Genomic DNA, 22206 nt, shown 5'->3' with positions numbered 1-22206 from the left:
GACTTGTCGTAAAAGGGTACTAACAAAGGATCAAGTCGCAGACATCCTTACCAAATCACTACCTCGTACGTCATATGCAGTTCTACGCCAGGCACTAGGACTGTGTACTATGTAAATGTTTAGGGAAAGTGTTGGAGTTAATGGATATAGAAACTCCTTATCAAAAACATATACATAGAAAGAAGTGACAAGAGTTGTCAAAATAGGAATAAGTGAAGAAATGTCTGTCACTTCGTGAAGTACAATAAAAAATAAGAAAACTGTGATTTCGATAATATATTCTAAAACATCGACGTAACTAATACTAATATATAAAAGTGTGTTAGTAGGTATATTATTTCGTAACTGCCTGCACTCTGCGATTTGAAGATTGGACTCTGTGCTACCAAGAACTTTAAATTATATCAGTGGGATCATCTCAAACTAGTTAAATTTTACGCTATCGAGAACGAGTTAACTTTTACGCTGTCGTGAACGAACTCGCACTAAGCACACTGAATTCTATACGCTATTGTCACGATCGTGACATTTTTTTTTATTTTTTTTTGACGTGAGTACGTCTTTAAAATTACTTCTATAGGGACGCAATCCAAAAAAACGAATGATAACAAAATCGGGGGTTACAGTTTAGTGTTGTAGCTACATATCTATTATCTCCATCCAAATTTCAATTACACCACTGGATAGCTAAAGAATCAAAGAATTTATTACGCTAAGTAAGGACTGTAACACATCGCACGCGGGGGAGGGGGCAGCCCCGCCATTTTGAAGGTAATTTTGCTGCGTATCGAGATTTCCATTTAGTATAACCATATATTAAGTGTATAATCTATGAGTATAACTTTCGACTTGGTGAAGCTACGACGTTTATTCAAGTTTCAATCGTCAGCTCTCGTCAAAATCTATCGATTATATATATAACATTAGTGTAAAATTGTAACTGTGATTATAATAAGGTGTTAAAATAAAAATCAAAAATCAAAAAATATATAATGTCGGCCTATACGCGTCGAAAAGCCAAATCGAAATACAGAGATCGTATACGGTTGGAAAGGGCATCTCAACAGCAATCGAATGGTACCAATAAAACACCATATGATCGAGTCAAGCAGTGCCGGCAACGTTTACGTATGGTACGTTTAGTAATGAATGCGGCCGAGCGGATCAACGACGGTGCCAGTACATCTGCAGCTGGGACGGTTGAAATTACGCAGATGGATGATGAAATCGCTTCTGTATCGACATCGGGCTGTATTACCCGTTACGAGACGTATTCACGTACAACAAACGGCCGTGTCCATAACACAGCCACACCCCTATTTTTTATTGCTTTTTTTTGATGGATGGACGAGCTCACAGGCCACCTGGTGTTAAGTGGTTACTGGAGCCCATAGACATCTACAACGTAAATGCGCCAGCCACCTCGAGATATAAGTTCTAAGATCTCAGTATAGTTACAACGGCTACCCCACCCTTCAAACCGAAACGCATTACTGCTTCACGGCAGAAATAGGCGGGGTGGTGGTATGTTAATGCTTTACAATACACAAACTTAACAAAGTTTGCTAGAGTTTATCTTTCAGGTACCTACAGCAGCTTTAGTTCTGTATACAGCGAAAGAGTTTTTGCGGACGCTGCCTTTGTCTAAGAAGACAAGTGAAACCGTTTTTTGCCTCTTAACGTAGAGAACTTAGTGTTTATTTATCATTATTTCGCTCTTAGTACAGCACGAGTTTTAATTTTCACTGTTTTATAATGAAAATAATATGATTGTTCGAGTCTCAATATTATGTTAATTAAATAGTGTATCTAAGCTTTAGATGGTGTATTTTTTTTAATCCGGTATCTAGCCGGATTCACGTTTATAATCCGGTAGTTCGATACCGACTAGTGGCCGAATATCAGATTCGTTTGCTATCATAATAAGAAGATGAAACAAAAATTACAATGCGACAATTGTTAAAAAAAAATGCATAATTCAAATGTATTTATTTATTTAGATTTTATTTTACATTTTTCCAACACATCGAATATGTTCAAGGATTCGCCATTCGGAATTCCGTATCCTTTCTCCAAGCCGTGAGGGTTCGACGGCGTCACGCAGCTGTTGTTGGATTCCTTCCTCAGCACTTGGTCGACTTCGACTGACGTGAAGAACGCCACCGAGAGAGGCAAATCGTTAATGCCGACCCTGAAAAATATATAGCTTATGATTATCTTTAAATTAATACGTGAAGCAAAAACTTTGTACACCTTTTTACGAAAATTGCGCGGATGGAGGAGAATGAAATTTCCCATACTTATAGAAAATATAGAGAAGGAGTGCACAATGTTAATATTTATTTAAATTATGAATAAAAAATACATGAAATCATTAAAAAAGAACATTACACACGCTACTATGTATTTGACACACACGCGCATGCATACTATTTGTTTAATCTCAAACTTTTCTTATTGCTTATATTCTGTGGTCAAATTGAGAATAGATTAAATATTGTTTGTCCTTAATATTATTTATTTATAGTGTAGTCTTGGCGAAATCTGGGATAATAGTCTTTGACAATAGAATCATAATAGTGTACAAACTTATAATTTCAATTAATTACTAGTCGAATTTTGACTACCGGGGGACCACTAGTTAAAAGTAATTTTACGATTTAATCTCGCGTTTCGTTTTACTGTCGTCATAATAATATTATTTACGAGGTTTCGAGTACTTTACAGTTTTTTTTTTGTATTGCTTTGATGGTTGGACGAGCTCACAGCCCACCTGGTGTAAAGTGGTTACTAGAGCCCATAAACATCTACAACGTAAATGCGCCACCCACCTTGAGATATAAGTTCTAAGATCTCAGTATAGTTACAACGGCTGCCCACCCTTCAAACCGAAACGCATTACTGCTTCACGGCAGAAATAGGCAAGGTGGTGGTACCTACCCGCGCGGACACACAAGAGGTCCTACCACCAGTAAACACACCAGTAAACCACAGTTTCCGTGAACACGGCCGTTCGTGTAAAAGTAGTTTTATTAAAGTCGCGAAAATCGAAGGTTTTTTTTTTTGACCTCCCTATGCCGATAGCCTTGAGAGGCTATATCAGCTTCTCCTTGACGTGTAGGTGGGCTCAATGCGTATAAAGTGCGGACCGACGGAATACAAACATTACAGACTATTGCGCAGTTTGATTATAGGCATCTGGCAGCTGGATAACACTGGTGGTAGGACCTCTTGTGAGTCCGCGCGGGTAGGTACCACCAGCCTGCCTATTTCTGTCGTTAAGCAGTAATGCGTTTCGGTTTGAAGGGTGGGGCAGCCGTTGTAACATACAGAGACCTTAGAACTTATATCTCAAGGCAGGTGGCGCATTTACATTGTAGATGTCTATGGGCTCCAGTAACCACTTAACACCAGGTGAGCTGTGAGCTCGTCCACGCATCTAAGCAATAAAAATAAATAAAAACTTCCCTTCGCGGGATTTGAACCCACCACTCCCTTGTGTAGTGACCATGTCACTTAAGACTACAGCAAACGGCCGTTAAGTTTGTTTACCTTTGCGAACAGAATGCTCTCGTGAGTAAGTTAGTGATCTGTAGTGCCAGGGCCGCCTCGTACTTCCGCTCCTCGGGGACCAAGTAACGAACCTCATCGTGGAAACTCAGACAGAACCTTGAAACGTTAAAATTAGTTAATAATAATAAATAAATAATAAACTTTTACAGAAAAAAGTTTACATAGTCCCAAAAATAATGTGTCTCTATGGACTTATTTTTTCGTTTCATCGAGTTTGAAATCACAAATATTCTAATTTTTTTTATGCCTTTGTAGGAAGACGAGCGTACGGCCCACCTGATGGTAAGTGGTTACCGTCACCCATGGACTTCAGCAATACCAGGAGCAGAGCCAAGCCGCTGCCTACCGCTTAATACTAAATAAATAAGTAACACTTCAAAAAAAATTTGCAAGTGAGCGAGCGCTACCTGGCTTCGGGAGCTAGATGCGCCATGCTGACCAGCATGAGGTGCAGGAAGTCGGCGGCGGCGCTCTGCACGGCCCAGTTGAGGCGCGTGGCGGCCCAGCGCGGCGCGGCCCGCTCCAGCGCGCGGGACAGCCGCGCCGACAGGAACGCCGTGCGGGGCGCCGCGGAGTCTGCGCCGCCGGGGAACACACGCTCACACAACTTGCTAATTTACATCCCTAATACGACCCAGACACGGCCCTAAAGTCAGTTGCGATAACGGGACAGTGGTGGGTGGACCCTAAACCGTACCTTAATTCACCTCGTGTATATCAATCGTAACTCGGAAATCGGTAGGCAGCGACTTGGCTCTGCCCCTTGCATTGCTGAAGTCCATGGGCGACGGTAACCACTCATCATCAGGTGGGCCGTATGCCCGTCTGCCTACAAAGGCAATAAAAAAAAAAAAAAAAAACCGATTTTTATTGTTTACCTTAAACTCTAAAATCGCTTCGGCTCACGATTAAGAAACGATTATCACAACCGCTGTGCCGATATCGCAACTGACTTTAGGGTTGTATGTAGGTCACGTTAGAGTAAACAATGAAAATCGAGCTACGATTTGCCTATACACGAGGTGACTTTGGGTACGGTTTAGGGTCCTTCTGATTTAGGGTACGATTTATATCAATCTGTAAGATTGCTGAGTTCTCTCGGCAGTCCTGCAAAGAAGCATTATCCCTTACCGTAAAGGGGTATAATATAACGTTAGTCACCAGCGATCTCCTCCAGTTTGTTGAACATTTCGGACTCGGTGCCGCCCACCCACTTCGGCCTGTCGAACATTTCCTCCACTGGCCTCCCTGTCAGCTTGGCGAGCCTCGTCGCCTGGTAACTGTTCATCTCGAGCGCCTGCCGACGTATTTCCATTACGATTGGGGGTCGATTGCTTCCCGCTTCCGTAGGTTTAACCCGTGATTCCCTACACTTTCCCTGGGTAGCTAAACTCTAAACGGGAGCTGGTTTATACTGGTGGTAGGACCTCTTGTGAGTCCGCACAGGTAGGTACCACCACCCTGCCTTTTTCTGCCGTGAAGCGGTAATGTGTTTCGGCTTGAAGGGTGGGGCAGCCGTTGTAACTATACTGAGATCTTAGAACTTATGTCTCAAGATGGGTGGCACATTTACGTTGTAAATGTCTATGGGCTCCAGTAACCACTTAAGACCAGGTGGGCTGTGAGCTCGTCCACCCATCTAAGCAACAAAAAAAAAATCTTGATCCTTAAAAACATGAATAACAAACGAGACCAGTATCAAATACCTGGCCCTCCAAGTCTTCGTCCATGAACCCCTCCATGTATTGCTTCTTCAGCGTGTAGATCCGCTTGCCCTTGGTGGTCGCGAACATCTTAGCCGCCTTGCTCTTGGCTTCGGATATCGTCATAGTCGGATTGAACTGTTTCAGCAATCTCTCCGCGAAGTTTTGACCGGCTCCTAAACTTTTCAAAAATATTCGTTGAAACTTATTATCTTAATCCGAACGGTCATAGCCTATACGATTAAAAATGCAATATAAGATATAGTAAATTAGGTGAAAAGATCTTATATGACAGTAGCGTGACATCAAACGCAAGATGTGGGTAGGTTTGCGGTAGGCAGCGGCTTGGCTCTGCCCCTGGCATTGCTGAAGTCCATGGGCGACGGTAACCACTCACCATCAGGTGGGCCGTATGCCCGTCTGCCAACAAAGGCAATAAAAAAAAAAAAAAAAAGGTGACTGTTACAATTCTTCCTTAGATTAATTTTTTTTAAGCGATTTTATGACCTGGTGACTAAATCTTTTAAGTCATGTCTCATTTTAATTTATATTCTTATTTTCATGAAAAATTATAACACGGAGTGAAATGCAATGAAATGAAATTGAATGGAATTGGAAAATGGAATTGAATGAAAATGAAGATGATGAATTTGAGACATTAATCAACTGGGATGAAATAAAATGAAATGAGATGATTTCGGATGAAATATAATCTCAGTAAAATGGTGGTCATTTACTGAGATTTTTTCAGTGGACTTTTTGGAGTATCCGGAGAAGTTATGTCCAGCGGCTTTGTTTCATTTTCCGACATTTGTGCACTTTTACATATATTAAACAGTTAATAAACCACCGTTATTACACATTTAAACCTGAAGAAACACAAAATAAAAGAAATCACACAACTTCACTCCTCGCGTTCCCGCCAAAAAGTTTCAGATAAAGCTGCGTTTGTACCAGAGATGAGCGAGGAATATGAGCGAATCAACATACATCTACCAATAGGATCACTTTATTTCCCTACGCTCGCTCTGCGTCCTCGTGCATCTCCAGTGGAAACGCAGCTTTAGCTTCATTTCAAGGTGTTATCACGGTCGTTTGTCTATAATTTAGATGACACTTATCATGCACCTTTTTGTCAATTCGCCGATGTTCCAATTCGGCGATCATTTTGTTGGTACAGCTAATTAAACGTGTATGTAAAATGTAAATGTGTTTTACCCCTAGCATCGGTGGTAAGGTGTGTCAACCTAGACTGGTTGGACCACTGCTGTATTTACGAGGGCAATCAAACCTTACTAATACAATTGAGACTTCGATATTGCGTCTTCGTATGGTGGACGGTCTTTCCGGGTTTTCTGGCCCACTGAGTTTCTGGCCAGATCTTCTCAGTTCGTCGCGTTTCCGATCCGCTAGTAGATTCTGCGAAACACTGCTCTTGCTAGTACTAGTATTAGCAACATCTCTAGATTAGAGCCCCGTGAGCTCACTTATTCGTTCGGTGAATCTACATTTTACTGATGGTAGGACCTCTTGTGAGTCCGCGAGGTACCACCGCCCCGCCTATTTCTGCCGTGAAGCAGTTATGCGTTTGGGTTTGAAGCGCGGGGCAGCCGTTGTAACTATAACTGAGACCTTAAAACTTATATCTCAAGGTGTGTGGCGCATTTACGTTGTAGATGTCTATGGGCTCCAGAAACCGCTTAACACCAGGTGGCCTGTGAGCTCGTCCACACATCTAAGCAATAAAAAATAAATAGTATGACCCCCTCGAGATCACTAGAATGGGTAGGAGAAAAACACTTAATCCTCCCACACAAAGCTCCTAGTTAATAGTCCGTTGGTTAATTTCTGACCGTAGATCCGTGCGTAGTTGATGACTTTAGCGTGGTCCCGGGAGATGCCACTCGCGGCGGCCGTGAGCGAGTGCAGGTCGGTGTGGCGGGCGCGGTCCCCCGCCAGCACGGCCCAGCCCAGCGCCGTGCCCCCACACACACCCAGCGAGCTGTCTCCCAGCAACGACGCGATCCACAGCTCCTGGTAACCCAAGCCGTTGCATTCGATCTATCATTCAGGCGTACGTGGTCATCTTAAGTGGTCATTTTGGTTTGCTTAACGACAAAGGGAAGATCTTCCACCGAGCAGAATGTTGTTGTTCGGAACTTGTATATATGCAAGCTTGTCTTGAAAATGTCGTAAGCGAGATTCAGGCATTTTTCAAATATCTTGTGTTCTGTGATGGTTACCCGCCACAGTCACCGATCACGTTGCTTCCGACGATGGGCTCGGCGAGTAAATTAACCCACAGACACAGCCCATTGAGTTTCTAGTATCTTCTCAGTGGGTCGCGTTTCCGATCCGATAGTAGATTCTGCGAAGCACGGCTCTTGCTAGGGTACGTGTTAGCAACGTCGTCAGTTTTGAGCCCCGTGAGCTCATCTACATGTTAGGGCGAAGCTGAAGTAGCCTCTCAAGGCTATCAGCATAGGTAGGAAAAAAAGGCACAATGAATTGCGTAGCCCAGTATCGTTTCCAGCTTTATTGTTTTCTAAAATTCGTTTAGCCTGGGTTTTATTGCCATAGCGTTTGGGGAATACTGTAGCGAAGAAATCATAACTTTGCAACAGATGAATAGCCTATAGGGATGGGAGCTTCCCTTTTGATTTTAAATAATTAATAGATATAAATACTGTTTGTATTGTACTGTAGGTACAAACACCACCGCTGACTTCAAGACGTGAGGTCCAAGTCAATTGTATTGTTACCGATTGTCGCATACTTTAAAAGCAGTGGTGCGTTCCGGTTTGAAGGGTGGGGCGGCTGTAATCGAATCAAAATGTGACCTCGTCTGTCAGAATAGTCAGGATGGTGAGAGCATCCATATTGCAGCACATAAGGGTGTAGACACAGCACCCACCTGCGAGTCCACGTCGGCCCCCACGAGGCGCGCGGAGGGCGGCGCCTGCACGGCCGCCCGCAGCTCCGAGCCCACGCGCTCCCGGTGCGCGTTGCTCGCCGTCATCCAGGTCGGCTCGCTCGCTCTGACGGCAGTATACAATTTTTTATTTATTGCTGAGATGGATGGACGAGCTCACAGCCCAACCTGGTGTTAAGTGGTTACTGGAGCCCAAAGACATCTACAATGTAAATACGCCACTCACCTTGAGATATAAGATCTAAGGTTTCAAGTATAGCTGCAACGGCTGCCCCACCCTTCAAACCGAAACGCATGACTGCTTCACGGCAGAAATAGGCAGGGTGGTGGTATCTACCCGTGCGGACTCACAAGAGGTCCTACCACCAGTAAAAACTGTGTGACGTCACGGAACGCTCGCTCGCTCTGACGGCAGTACACTACCGTGTGACGTCACGGAACGACCGCTCGCTCTGACGGTAGTACACTGCGACATTTTTGATATGGATGTCTCTGAGCTCCAGTAACCACTTAATACCAGTTGGGCTCTGAGCTCCTTCACCCTCGTCCAAGCAATAAAAAGGTCTACGTTATGAGGCTTGGAAATCCAGCTTTACTGCCAATTTAAAAATGTTAGTAATCCCCTTTTTTCCAAACGTGCGAGAAAATGTAGCACGAAAAATGAAGCTACGTCATGAAGCTAAGTCATTTATTGGTTATTATGATCGAATATCGGAAGTTAGGCGAACATTACTTTTCAATATTGACTTCGACCCGAAATCAATCCTAGACCTAATGCGTCCAGCGGGGTATCCCGGGACACCAATGGCACCGCCGGGGCATCATATCTGACCGCCGTACCGTGACGACTGACGTGGAGTCATCGACTGTCATGTTGACGATAACGTCAGCCACGCGTCTGGTTGTAGTGCTCACAGTGAGATCCTACCGACCCTGACCCGGGTTCCGACTCGGACGGAGATCGAGTGTCAAAAGAAAGTGATCGATGGGGTTTAGTCGGTATTCGACTTGAAGTCCGACTTAAGTCAGCATGTCCCCCTCAGGCCGAATACCCGTAAACCCGATTCCCCAATTGAAAATAAAGCCTTTGTGGTTTAATTTTGACGATCACAAACCACTAAACCAGAGACGCCCTTAGAATTAACGTCTTACTTATAGTTCATCAAATGAATTATCTATATGTCGGAGACGGTCATTAGTTTGGAAGCTAAACGAAATGCAGCACGATTCCCGAAAGATGGTAGTACGATTTCGGTATCGTCGGAACTCGGCTAATTTACCATCACCCTTACCAACCAGCCTTCTTGAAGAGCGGTGCCTCCGTCCTAAGAACTGTCATTCGTTTTCGTTTGCTAACGTCAAGAGAAGATTTCTAAATTGTTCTAAGACAACAAACGTGATTGGTGTACTCAATATTTCTCTTAGCTCGATCACCCTATTCGCCCTTATGATGTCTGACGATGGTGTAAATAATTGTGACTTCTCCGACATATCTATACTAATATATAAATCTACAGTGGTTTTTACGGATATTCCGTTATAACTACTGAACCATGCATCCGATTTACTTGAAACTTGGTATCCATGTAGAAAATACATGTACTTAATGGATAGGCTAATATTTATATGAGTGTTGGACTCCCTACACCAGTTGCGGGGGCGTTAATGATGAGAATCTTTGTGGGGGTGAGAAATAGTAATGTTAATTTTAAATGCTCAGCGAAGCGGACGGCTACAGCTAGTCACTACATAGTATAAAATAGTCTCTTTCTCTGTCCCTATATCCCTATGTATGCTTAAATCTTTAAAAGTACGCAACGGGTTTTGATGCGGTTTTTTTTAATAGAGTGATTGAAGAGGAAGGTTTATATGTATAATAACATCCATTAAATAGTGGAGAAATACTGTTATCAATAATAAATTACAGTTCCCTAAGCGAATCGAGGGCGGGTCGCTAGTATATTATGTATATAGATGAAGGGAAGTGAGGTAAGGGAAGGGTAGTGTCATATTAGTTACGAGTAGTCTCACCGCCTAGTGAGGGTGCCGGCGACCACGACCTGCGGTATGATGGCCCCGCAGTGCGACGCGCCCGCGGGCCGCAGCCAGGCCGGGAGCCACACGGCCTGCTGGCCCATTATACGTTCCCTGTTGTTGCGCCAGTACGACATCATGCGACCAAACGATAGGACCTGCCGGATGATATCGAGGGGTGATTGAGCCCATAGACATCTACAATGTAAACGCGCCACCCACCTTGAGATATAAGTACTAAGGTCTCAAGTATAGTTACAACGGCTGCCCCGCCCTTCAAGCCGAAACGCATTACTGCTTCACGGCAAAAATAGGCAGGGTGGTGGTACCTAACCATGCGGACTCACATGAGGTCCTACCACCAGTAATTACGCAAATTGTAATTTTGCGGGTTTGATTTTTATTACGCGATGTTATTCCTTCAACGTGGAAGTCAATCGTGAAGATATCTTAAGTACGTATTTCATTAGAAAAATTGGTATTCGCCTGCGGGATTCGAACACCGGTGCATCGCTCAACACGAAAGCACCGGACGTCTTATCCTTTAGGCCACGACGACTTCGTATTTAGTTTAAGTCACATTTATCTTTGTAATTAAAAGTGCGCTTTATTTCGTGTTAGCATCAACGGTTCCTTGCTTAAAATTAAACTTTAATTAAGTTTACTCCATTCAAATAGCTGAAGAAGTATTTTTTTATTAAGTTATTTTTTCTAAATTTTAAACGTGAAATGGCTCTTCTGTAAAGCTGCAAAAATGTCCCATAAATTAAATAGCCTTTAATCTCTCGATATCATGATACAAGTGTATCGACCGAGTTTACTTCACAATTAAAATTTATTTCCTTGGAAAACACAGTAGGCTTGGCTAGGCTTGGCTCTGTCCCTGACATTGCTGACCTCCATGAGCGACGGTAACCACTTACCATCAGGTGGGCCGTATGCTAGTCTACCTGATCGGGAAATAAAAAAAAGACAGCAATTTGTCCATATCATTGTGAATATTTACCATCACCAATGGGCATTAGCACATTAAAACCATAGATAAACTTCGTTTGAAAATTCAACATGTCATTGCGCCAATATGGACATACTCTGAATACACGTCTGGTGAATAGGGAGGCAAAAAAACACAAACAAAATTAGCAGGCAACATAGACACACATACACATATGTGTGTATATGTGGGTACATAGGTATACATATGTGTGTGCTTTTACACGATAACCGACTGTGTAATATGGTTACCTGTTTAAGAGACCAATAAACATAATCGATCAAGAGGCAAATTTGAGGCCATCAGCGCAAAAGTGGCCTAACCCACATCGTTTTTATATTCAAGCTTATATGATGTTTAATGGAATTTATCTAAAATATAATAAATTTTGATGCAAAACCGGCCTATCCATAGTTTCACCCATAGATAACAGATAGCTTTGTAACATTATTTTTGCGCGTATTGTTTTTTTTTGTCTACTCAAATTCAAATTCAAATCTAACTGCCTCCATACTAACTATTTTGCTCTGACGGCCTCATTTGTAAGGTACCTTTTCAGCTTCGTTCCCCTGAGCGGAGAGCACGTTCTGGCTGAACATGTCCAAGAAATCCTTCGCCAGGGGATTCCCCACTTTGTATTTCGGCCCGTCTTTGTGCGGTAGTCTCAAAAAATGGCAACAACCTGTACGGCACATTGGAAGCATGAAGTCGGAGAACAACTATAATAAATTTAGTGACGGTAGGACGTCTTGTGAGTCCGCGCGGGTTGGTACCACCACCCCGCCTGTTTCTGCCGTGAAGCAGCAATTCGTTTCGGTTTGAAGGGCGGGGCAGCCGTGGTACTGTTAAAAAATGAGTCTTTACAACTCATGCCTCAAGGTGGGCGGCAGCATTTATGTTGTAGATGTCTATGGGCTTCAGTAACCACTTAACATCAGGTGGGCCGTGAGCTCGTCTACCGACCTAGGCAATAAAAAATAATAAAAAATGTTTCGTGTAGGTAGGCAGATGTGCCCACGGTCCATCTGGAGTTTCGAGGACCCCAGAGTCAAGGGACATCACGACGTGAATGCTGCCACCTATGTATATACTATGCCGCACCAATTGTACTTATAACCTCCATGATTTCTCTGCTCCTAGGCTTCTGTCTGCTGCGTCTAGTCTGCCACTATATAGTTCTACCACCAGTAAAGCTGGTGCCAAACTCAAGAACGCTGCTCTTCATTCTCTGGTGATTGCCTCAATCCCCTTTTACGACAGGAGGAAGGAAGAGATAGGGCAGTGCTATTGTAAGTCGACAACCCAAGGCGTGGTCACGTATGGTCACAGACGGTCACGGATGACGGTCACGTCGTTACCTTGCAGCTGTATGCCGCACCACACTCCGAGGCCGTGGTACTGATTAGCAGCAGCCTTCTCTTCGATAGTCTTTCTCGCGTAGTACGCCCGTCTGCCGAGGTCTTCCTATATGAGAAGAACATTAGCAAATTACATTCCTTAGCAATGTACTTCGCGGGAAACTAAGGTATTCTGTGATTGATTCTAGAATGGAATTCGGAAGGATTGGTTTTCAGTTCAGGGATCAGTCAAGCTGTTTTGCTAAGAGCTGAAATATCAATCGACAAACACAATGCTCTAGTTAATTTTCTTTTTTATTCTCAATATACAATTTCTATGTAAGGATTTTTTTTTGCTGTTGGATGTACGAGCTCACGGCCTACCTGATGTTAAGTGGTTACAAGAGCCCATAGACATCTAAAACGTAAATGCGCCACCCACCTTGAGATATAAGTTCTAAAGATCTCAGTAAACAGGTGGAGTGTGAGCTCGTCCACCCATCTAGGCAATAAAAAAAAAGTACGCTTACCTCAACAGTCTTCGGTAGTACATACAAATCAGTATCGACTTCTCCCTTACTGAATAGCAAAGGGCATTTCTCCAGCAGCTGCTCGAGAGGCAGGCGAGGGTTCTCCTCGTCGCGTACCTCCCTGCTGAATGGAACCATGAAGCCCCAGCCCTCAGACTTTACGTGGTGTAGCGGGTAACCTTCCCAGGATAGACGCAGGAGTTTTGGAGTTATCTGACGGTGGAACATTTCTGTAGACACTCGTAGGCTGGTCACTTTGATGGTTCGTTGAATTGCACAAGTTAGGAGTGGCATTTTTGGTACAGTAGATCGGGAGGAAGAGGGACAAATCTGGGATGTCACAATACTTTTGTTGAGTTGTTAGATTTAGCTTTGTTGAACTGAAAATGGCTTTTATTTAGTGTTTAAGAATATTAAATAGTTTAATTTAGTCATCAAAGTTTTGTAACTCAGTAAAGATATTAAAAAGTTAATTACCTACCTAACAACTAAATAGTGCCAGCCCTATCGAAAAACTCTATTGTCCCCATACGTAACCTGATTCACCCCAAAGCCAAGGTGAATCGGATCAAGCTAGTTTTTTTCAGTTTTTGTGTATATTTTGTAATGAACTATGTATATAAAAATTTAAGTTTAAAATTTGTGTTGGATTTTGAAAGGGTCCCCCCAATCTACGGTACAACCAAAAAGTATATTGATGCAATTTAATGTCTAAGGAGTCTATTAAACTCAAAACGAAATAATATTTAGAGCGACTCGTGATATACCTGCATACTTGTCGTGATGTTGTTGGCTCCAGGCGCCCAATCCGGGTCTTTGCCGGGCTTCGTGCACAGTTTCCGATACCAAGCCGGATATCCGGGCAACAGAGGCTTTTTAACCGGCAACAGCTTCTCGAGATCGAACAAATATTTGAATTCTGCTTCGGTTCGATCTGCGCCAATACCTTTGATCCTGTTAGCATTTTCAACGTAATCTATATATTCCTCGTTCAGAATATCAAATGTTTTTTCTTCAGTTGAGACTTCTTCTGTGTACTCATTGGTCAATTTACGATTAGTACATTCGACATCCGCTTCCGTATTTACTTCGGCGACAACGTTCTTTTTTTTGATTGTTTGTTTTTTTAATTTTAATTTCTGCACCGACCAGTCCTGGTCCCACATCCAGAGGTCCTTTTTGTAGGCCTCGTCCTCCATGAGACGACACGCCTCATCGGCCTTCAAAGACAATAACTGACGCGACTCAAGCTTCATATCCTCGAATACTGTTTCAGCCGAATCTATGTACTGAGTCCAATTTGAATTTATAGGTAGGTACGCCATACCTGCGACATTTATCAACGGTTTAAAGTAAACGCCGCCTGTATGTACGCTAATTGGATATTGTTTAATTAAGTAAAATTATCTTTTGATAGGAGTTCAAAAAAAATAACTGTGTGCTTAGTGCGAGTTTTTTAACTTTCTCGATAGCGTAAAAGTTAACCCAATTTTGTATGCAGTTGGAACAGCGCCTCAAGCGGCAAACGTACTCAAACGATCCCATTTCATACAAATATGAGCTAACTTTTACGCTATCGAGAACGTTAAAAAACTCGCACTAATCACGCAGATCAGTGTAACTAAAAGCGCTCGCACGGGTTGATTCATGCCACAAAATCAATCGTTCGTTCCACTTAGAGAAGGGGGTGTTTTATTTTATTAATTTTCTTTAGCTCTGAGAACAGAGTCAAAAGTTACGCGGCCTGGCTTTTCGATACTACTACTTCAACTTCCATTCGTAGTATCCTTCTAACCATTTGAGTACTGATGGTAGGAGCTATGTATGACCGCGGGTTTTGGGTAGTATCGCTGCTTACGACATCCACAAAGCAACCACGCGTCCTGGTTGGCAGGGTTACTCCAATGCAACTGACGCGGACCCTCGTATATCAAGGTAGACCGTGGCACTGCCATTCCCGTCTACGGGTTCTGGTAGCCATTTAACAATGCAATTTAAAAAAAGTCTAAGCATTCGCTTCCGCAACAAAAGTTCTTCACGACTATCGTGGCCTTGTGTCACGTAATTTGGGTAGTTAGTTTGTCTTCCTATGTGTACCTATGAAAGAGATTATATAATCGATACCCAATACAAAAATCAATGGTACCAACGAAACAAGAGAAAAAGCCTAAGAAAGCAGAGAACTAAATAAAGCTCATACCTAATTCAAGCATTCCCGCTAGCGTCACGGGATGCGGGAACCTTTCTAAGAACATCGGCAGTAGGCGATTTAGTACGTTATGTGTCGCGATGACGTCAGCAGCGCAGTAATTCATTAGTTTCTGAAAGTTACTGTGGACGTCTTGCATTGTGCCGTCCACAAAGATGTCTCGCGTCGCTTTGTCTACGGTTCTACCGCAGTACAGCTTGTGGACCTTGAAAGGTTTTGGAAATTTAAAACAGTTTCGCTTTTTATTTGTTCTTTCATCGTTGATATGAAGTGAACATGTGTTAAGTACGTATTTACCTAAAAATATCTGAATTGACTAATGCTATTTGAACAAAGGCGTAGTCGCATTCGACCAGACTCTGGATGACTACGCCGGACGTTCTACTTATTAGGCTACGACAATGAACCAGTGTTCGCCCAGTGGTAGATAATAATAATAATAATAGCACTTTATTTAACACCATATGTCTGTACATGTATGAGATGTACTGTACTGTACAGAGTGAGCAAATAATAGTCGGTGACATAAATTGGCGGCCTTATCGCTGAAAGCGATCTCTTCCAGGCAACTTTACAGGGAGAGGAATAAGTGAACTGGACGGTGCTATATCATAATAAACTTACATTAAAATATATACTTATATACACATGTGAAAAATAAATACAATATAAGATAGACTTACATACGATTTAATACAATTAAATACAAAAAATATCCAATTAAATAAAAAATAAGTAGCAACTTGTACAGTTATATTGTAGGAGCCATATTATTGTGCAAGGTAGATATTCATATTACAAAAGGCATTATTTTACAGGAACCACTAAATTTAGATTCAAGCTATGGATAACGATTACTATTTTGTTATGTATTTTTCTTTGTAAAGATACAGCAAAAAAAGTAAAAAAAATAGATGGGGGTTTTATATTCAGGGTAGGCGAGTGAAACAGTTGATCACTTCACACAAACTTGATTCTTTATTTCGTCTTAATCTATATAACTAAAATATAATCGTCTTGCTTCTTCAGAGTTACAACTACCCTCCTCTTGCGTAAAAAATAAAACTAAGTGTTCCACATTCATTCGCTGTCTTTCTTACTTCCTAACACGACATCTCCTATCTCTCTTACTCACAAAACACAAGGTGGGCTGTGAACTCGTCCACCCATCTAAGCTATAAAAAAAAAAGAAAAAAAACGCAAAAGAACAGGCGATAACAACTCACTGAAACGGTTTTGCCTTAGTATTGTTTATGATAAAATATATAAAAATGAATTGCTGTTCGTTGGTCTCGCTAAAACTCGAGAACGGCTGGACCGATTTGGCTAATTTTGGTCTTGAATTATTTGTCGAAGTCCAGAGAAGGTTTACAAGGTAGATAAAAATGAAAATTAACTCTAAATTAAATAAAAATATCAATTTTGTTTTTCCTTTGTTATGTCCCCCGTCGGACGGATTCCTTTTGTTTGTTTTAAGTTTATTTTATACAAAAGTTCAGGTCTTTTATTTATCGATTGAGGCACTACGAAGTCTGCCGGGTCAGCTAGTGATAAAATAAATACCTCAGATAAACTATTTAAGGAGCTTATCTCGATCCAGTCTTCGTCGGAGGGATCTGGTTCCTTGTTCTTCGTCTTCAGGACAGTTCTCTGGTAGCTGGTCACCCCGCTCACGCACGTGTGCATCGACATCGTGTCCATGAAACGTACGCCTGAATTTACCAAAAATAATACAATAAATTCTCAGAATCAAACGAGTTGAAACGAGATGAACTATTGATAGAATTATAAATATCGACGCTTGAAAGGCAAACGTGACTAAGCGACAATAACTGCTTTATAGATATTATGTAAATGATAGGCAATAACCATATTCGATGCGCAAAAAATATATATTTAGGTCTATTAAAATCATTTCAAACCTACAGCTAGATTCGTTAAGATAGAATTTTGTTCAGGTATCTCAACTTTAAGTTAGTCTACTGTAAAGTTCACGCATTGTCGCTTAGTCACGTTTGCCTTTCAAGCGTCGATATGCAACCGGAAGCCAACACGTATATCGGACGTGGGGCTTTCAGGTTTACCAAATTGAATCTTATTACTGGTGGTAGGATCTCTTGTGAGTGCGCCCGGGTAGGTACCACCCTGCCTATTTCTGCCGTGAAGCAGTAATGCGTTTCGGTTTGAAGGGTGGGGCAGTCGTTGTAACTATATCTGAGACCTTAGAACTTATATCTCTAGGTGGGTGGCGCATTTACGTTGTAGATGTCTATGGGCTCCAGTAACCACTTAACACCAGGTGGGCTGTGGCTCGTACACCCATCTAAGCAATAAAACAAATAAAAAAGAGTTCGGAAGCCGTTACAAAATGCAATTAAGAGTTCAGTGTGCTTAGTGCGAGTTTTTAAACGTTCTCGATAGCGTAAAAGTTAATTCAAATTTGTACGGAGTTGAAACGTTTGCCTACGTTCACCGCTAGGGGCGCTGTTCCAAACTTCAGTGGGTTGTGTCTATAGATTTTTAAGCCGTGTAACGATGTCAGCTGGGATTTATATTAGCAAGCTTTGATAATAGATGGATGTACCACAAATAATTCTACTGTTTATAGTGGAAAATTAATTAGGTACCTGTTTTATTTGGCCAGTATTGTTCCTTAATCTTAGCTCTGTCGTAAGAAACATTGTGGCCTATGACTATGCGAGGCCTTTTCAGATCTCCACAAGGATTAATGCCGTCCGTCTCCAGAGGTATCAGGTCTTCGTAGTTAGCACTCTCGAAGTATTTATGAGTTTCCTCATTGGCAACAGGTTCACTGACCCAGCTGTACCTGCGATATTAAAATTATGTGGCCGCTTTTCATACTCGTAGTACCAAAGAACATTTCTCAACATCAGCGTGTTTATTGCGAGTTTAACAGCGCCCCTAGCGGCAAACGCCGGCAAACGTTCCAACTGAGTTAACTTTTACGCTATCGAGACGTTAAAAAACTCACACTAAGCACACAGATCCAAAGGGCCCTCTTACCCTTTAATTCGGTACAGAACGCATCTAGGTCAAAAATATCGGGCACCCAATAAAAGTACCAAAGATAACACTAATTTCCATTAACCACTGACTGTGTTTGACTGACCAAATATTAGTTAACTGGTAATTTTAAGTTATGTTTCACTTTGTTTATGCATTTATTCCATGTATGTAGAGTATTTGAATTAAAATAAATAAGTATGTATGATATATATTTTTACTTTATTTTTATTTGGTGTATCTTGTTTGTTTGATGGGTAGGTAAAGAATGCCTTAGTCAATAATCATGATTAAGCGTTATTTGGAACCATAGACATTATAACGTTAATACCATTCACTATGTGATAATGGGTCGAAGTCATATATGCTTTGTATTGATGTCTGTACAATCTTTCAAACCAAAACAGATAATTGATTAATTGAAGAAATTGGCAGACTATTAATGAATACCCAAATTTAAAAATTTCCCTTGTTTAATTACATAATGCTATTCCTTGATCATGGAAGTTGAATCTAAAGTAATTTATTAAGCTGGTTTTTGTATGTGTTTCACTAAAAATAGCTGTTACTATATCAACTCCTTTAAAATTAATCTCTGAATCTAACTTGACAACGTAAAAACACAAACCATGCATTGACAGAAACCGCACATGCCAATGTGGGTCTCTTGCCTGCTGACATAAGAACCTCTACATCAAATATAAGAGCATCATCTGGAGGGCACGGTATTGATTCGATTGTGTTGTCATTATATCTACTCCAACCACAGGTTTTAGACCATTTCTGTAAATTAGGAGTACAGCAAAAGTTTTATTAATCCTATATAGTAGTAAAAGAGAATGGCAGACCAAACAGACAGGACAGGAGAATTATTTTTCTGAAAAAAACATAGTCTGTCATTGCCGAACCGACCAGGCAGGACCAATTGAAAATTTAAATTATCCAGGTTCCCACTCAAACACACAAAATTAAAATTCATGATTACAAGTCTATGTAGGTGTTCAGTTACAAACACTAGCATATTCACAGAGTATACTACATAGACTACATAGTACAGAGACTACATAATTTTTTTTTATTGCTTAGATGGGTGGACGACCTCACAGCCCACCTGATGTTAAGTGGTTACTGGAACCCACAGACATCCACAACGTAAATGCGCCACCCACCTTGAGATATAAGTTCTATGGTCTCAGTATAGTTACAACAAATTAGGCAAATATTAAAGAGTAAAAGAGTATGAGAGTTTGTTGTGTGATTATTTTTCAATTTTTATTTATTAACTGTTGAGAAACATTTTTTTTGTCCAATAGCTTACTTTGAAGTCGAAATCTTAATATGTATCTATACTAATATTATAAATCTATACTAATATTATAAAGAGGAAAGATTTGTTTGTTTGTTTGTTTCGAATAGGCTCCGAAACTACTGGACCGATTTGAAAAATTATTTTTCCATTAGAAGCCGACATTGTCCCTGATGAACATAGGCTACTTTTTTTTTTTTTTTTGTTTCATGTGTGTTTTAATGTTTCCGAAGCGAAGCGAGGGCGGGTCGCTAGTCCATAAGATTTTAAATTCTATGATCTGACCTTTGGTAAATTAGGCAGTCTTGCTCCAGCCAAATCTTTTATCAATCTCCTATAGGGAGCACACTGCTTCTCACCAATGTTATGAAAATGCTCCACTATATCTTCACCTTCTAATTTGGGCAATTTAAGAGTTACATCAGGTAAATAATTACTGCACTTTTTGTAATCTATGCCATGTCGGAGTAAACTTTCTTGGCAGCTGAAATTTAATTAAATATGATAGAGTTTATGAAGTGTTACAATAATCTAATTATTTTTGCATATAGATAGATGGATATTGAATATTTTAGAAGTTATTGATAACTAAAAAAAAAAATCAGACAAAAACCTGAATTTTTTTACAGCAATACAAAAAAATCGTACATACTAAAAATCCAGACAGCAATATTCAAACTGTTGGTCTACTGATCCCAGCCTTAGTAAAACAACCTGAGGTCTGGAATAATTTTAATCAAAATAATTCTTACTAGATGGTATTACACATTAAGTGAATCAGATGATTTATTAGAAGATATGCTGATACCGATGAAGCGAGATTTTGGTTTTGATGCAATACAGCTTGCTGTCTTGTTGAAATATTTTATTTTAAAATTTACCTTTTAATAACCTCAGGATCTGGTGAAGAACTGGGCTTTTTAAACAGTTGCTCATATATATTCTTAGAAATCATCTGTATATTAAATTCGTTAACCCTCAATTGGCTAGATAGGTTTGGTTCTTCGTTATTTACGTTTGGGATATCATTTATTTTCTTTCGCTTCTTTAAAACTTTAAATTCTGTGGTCGGTAGAACATCACTTAAGAATCTTTGATTGCCGACATTAACTTTATTTAAAAAACTGTGTGTTTTAAAATTAATACATGCTATCTTTTTATTTAGTTTTTTCATTCTGAATTCCTAAATTCTTACGCTATAATGTTGTGTAAACAAAAATATAACCTTAATCTTGTTTGACATTTGGCAATTTTGTTCCCAAAACTATTATTTATATAAATAATATTGTACTTTCAATTTAAATTTATTGGTATGGACCTAAGTACCTACTAAACTGGCTTAATAGAATTGAAAACCACGTTTTTTTCTGTGGACAATTATTTTCCATTTATCATTAAAATTAAAAAAAATGTTATCCTTTTACAGTTTGACAAATTTTTTACAAACTCTCTTAATGTAAATTGTATTTCTTTTTATTTTAAATATTATCCTATCTCCCAACACGCTTGTGGTCAGAGCGCGGAGGGCCCAATCTCGGCGGTCCGTGCTGGAGTCATGGTCCAGACGGCTGGCCGATCCTTCGGCTGGTCGTAGGACCGTCGAGGCGATTCGCCCGGTTCTTGTGAATTGGGTGAATCGTGACAGAGGACGCCTCACTTTCCGGGTCACGCAGGTGCTCACTGGGCATGGTTGATTCGGTGAGTTCCTGCACCGGATCGGAGCCGAGCTGACGGCAGAGTGCCACCATTGTGGTTGCGACTTGGACACGGCGGAGCACACGCTCATCGCCTGCCCCGCATGGGAGGGTTGGCGCCGTGTCCTTGTCGCAAAAATAGGAAACGAATTGTCGTTGCCGGGTGTTGTGGCATCAATGCTCGGTGACGACGAGTCGTGGAAGGCGATGCTCGACTTCTGCGAGTGCACCATCTCGCAGAAGGAGGCGGCGGGGCGCGTGCGAGACGCGCAGGCCCGCCGCCGTCGAGCGGGGGCCAGGGAGGCGGATTTCGCCCAAGCCCTGGCCCTCTAAGTGTTTCGGGTCTCTCTCACATGTCGGCCTGGGGACCGACGAAGGGGACCTAAGAAGATGACGTGCAAGCTGCTCTGCACGCGTTTTATGCAAGAGCGTCCGGGTGATGGAAGGCCGGCTATCCTCAACCCACGCTGGTTCTGACCCAGCGGGGTATTCCGAGGGTAGACCATTCTAACCGGCGCCATCTAGGCGGGCTTCGGATAGCCTGCCTGACCGAGAGGACTGGTGGTCGTGGCGCCGACGACCGCCAGTCCGGCGTCCCGAGGGGGAGGGTGATGGGAGAGATGTGCTCCGCACTAAACGCTTCACTTTCCCCCCTTTGCCTTTTCATGAGTTCTGTCTCATGCGAGGTTTGGACGTTGGTTGTTGAGCGACAGGAGGTTTTAGTCGGTTCAACTCCGACATGCCCCGCCCTCCATCCCCAGTGGAGGGCGGAAGTCCGGTGATTTCCTCCTGACAAAAAAAAAAAAAATTCTCCCAACACGCTAGGTTAAGTTAACTGTTAGGTAGGAAGTCGACATTGAAATGAAAGTT

The 22206-nt window shown here is 41.6% G+C and overlaps 1 protein-coding gene across 1 annotated transcript; it reads right to left on the bottom strand.

Annotated features, from left to right (window-relative positions):
- Window positions 1–1977: 1977 nt before the first annotated feature.
- tam (DNA polymerase gamma, catalytic subunit tam) lies at window positions 1978–20886 on the bottom strand. The gene is made up of 18 exons (XM_089739744.1): window positions 20524–20886; window positions 19928–20126; window positions 18965–19119; window positions 17940–18139; window positions 16876–17024; window positions 15304–15517; window positions 13871–14430; window positions 13104–13316; window positions 12595–12700; window positions 11788–11918; window positions 10240–10400; window positions 8191–8314; window positions 7130–7310; window positions 5280–5452; window positions 4735–4870; window positions 3981–4149; window positions 3553–3669; window positions 1978–2191 (listed from the first exon to the last, which is right to left on the bottom strand). The coding sequence occupies exons 1-18, from the start codon at window positions 20814–20816 to the stop codon at window positions 1993–1995; spliced, it is 3480 nt and encodes a 1159-aa protein (XP_089595870.1). The 5' UTR covers window positions 20817–20886; the 3' UTR covers window positions 1978–1992.
- Between the last annotated feature and the right edge of the window lie 1320 nt (window positions 20887–22206).

The sequence above is a fragment of the Bombyx mandarina genome, chromosome A1 (assembly GCF_030267445.1).
Source record: "Bombyx mandarina strain Sakado chromosome A1, ASM3026744v2".
Taxonomy (NCBI): domain Eukaryota; kingdom Metazoa; phylum Arthropoda; class Insecta; order Lepidoptera; family Bombycidae; genus Bombyx; species Bombyx mandarina.
Note: the sequence above shows the minus strand (reverse complement) of the source record. Positions and strands in the feature narration are given on the sequence as shown.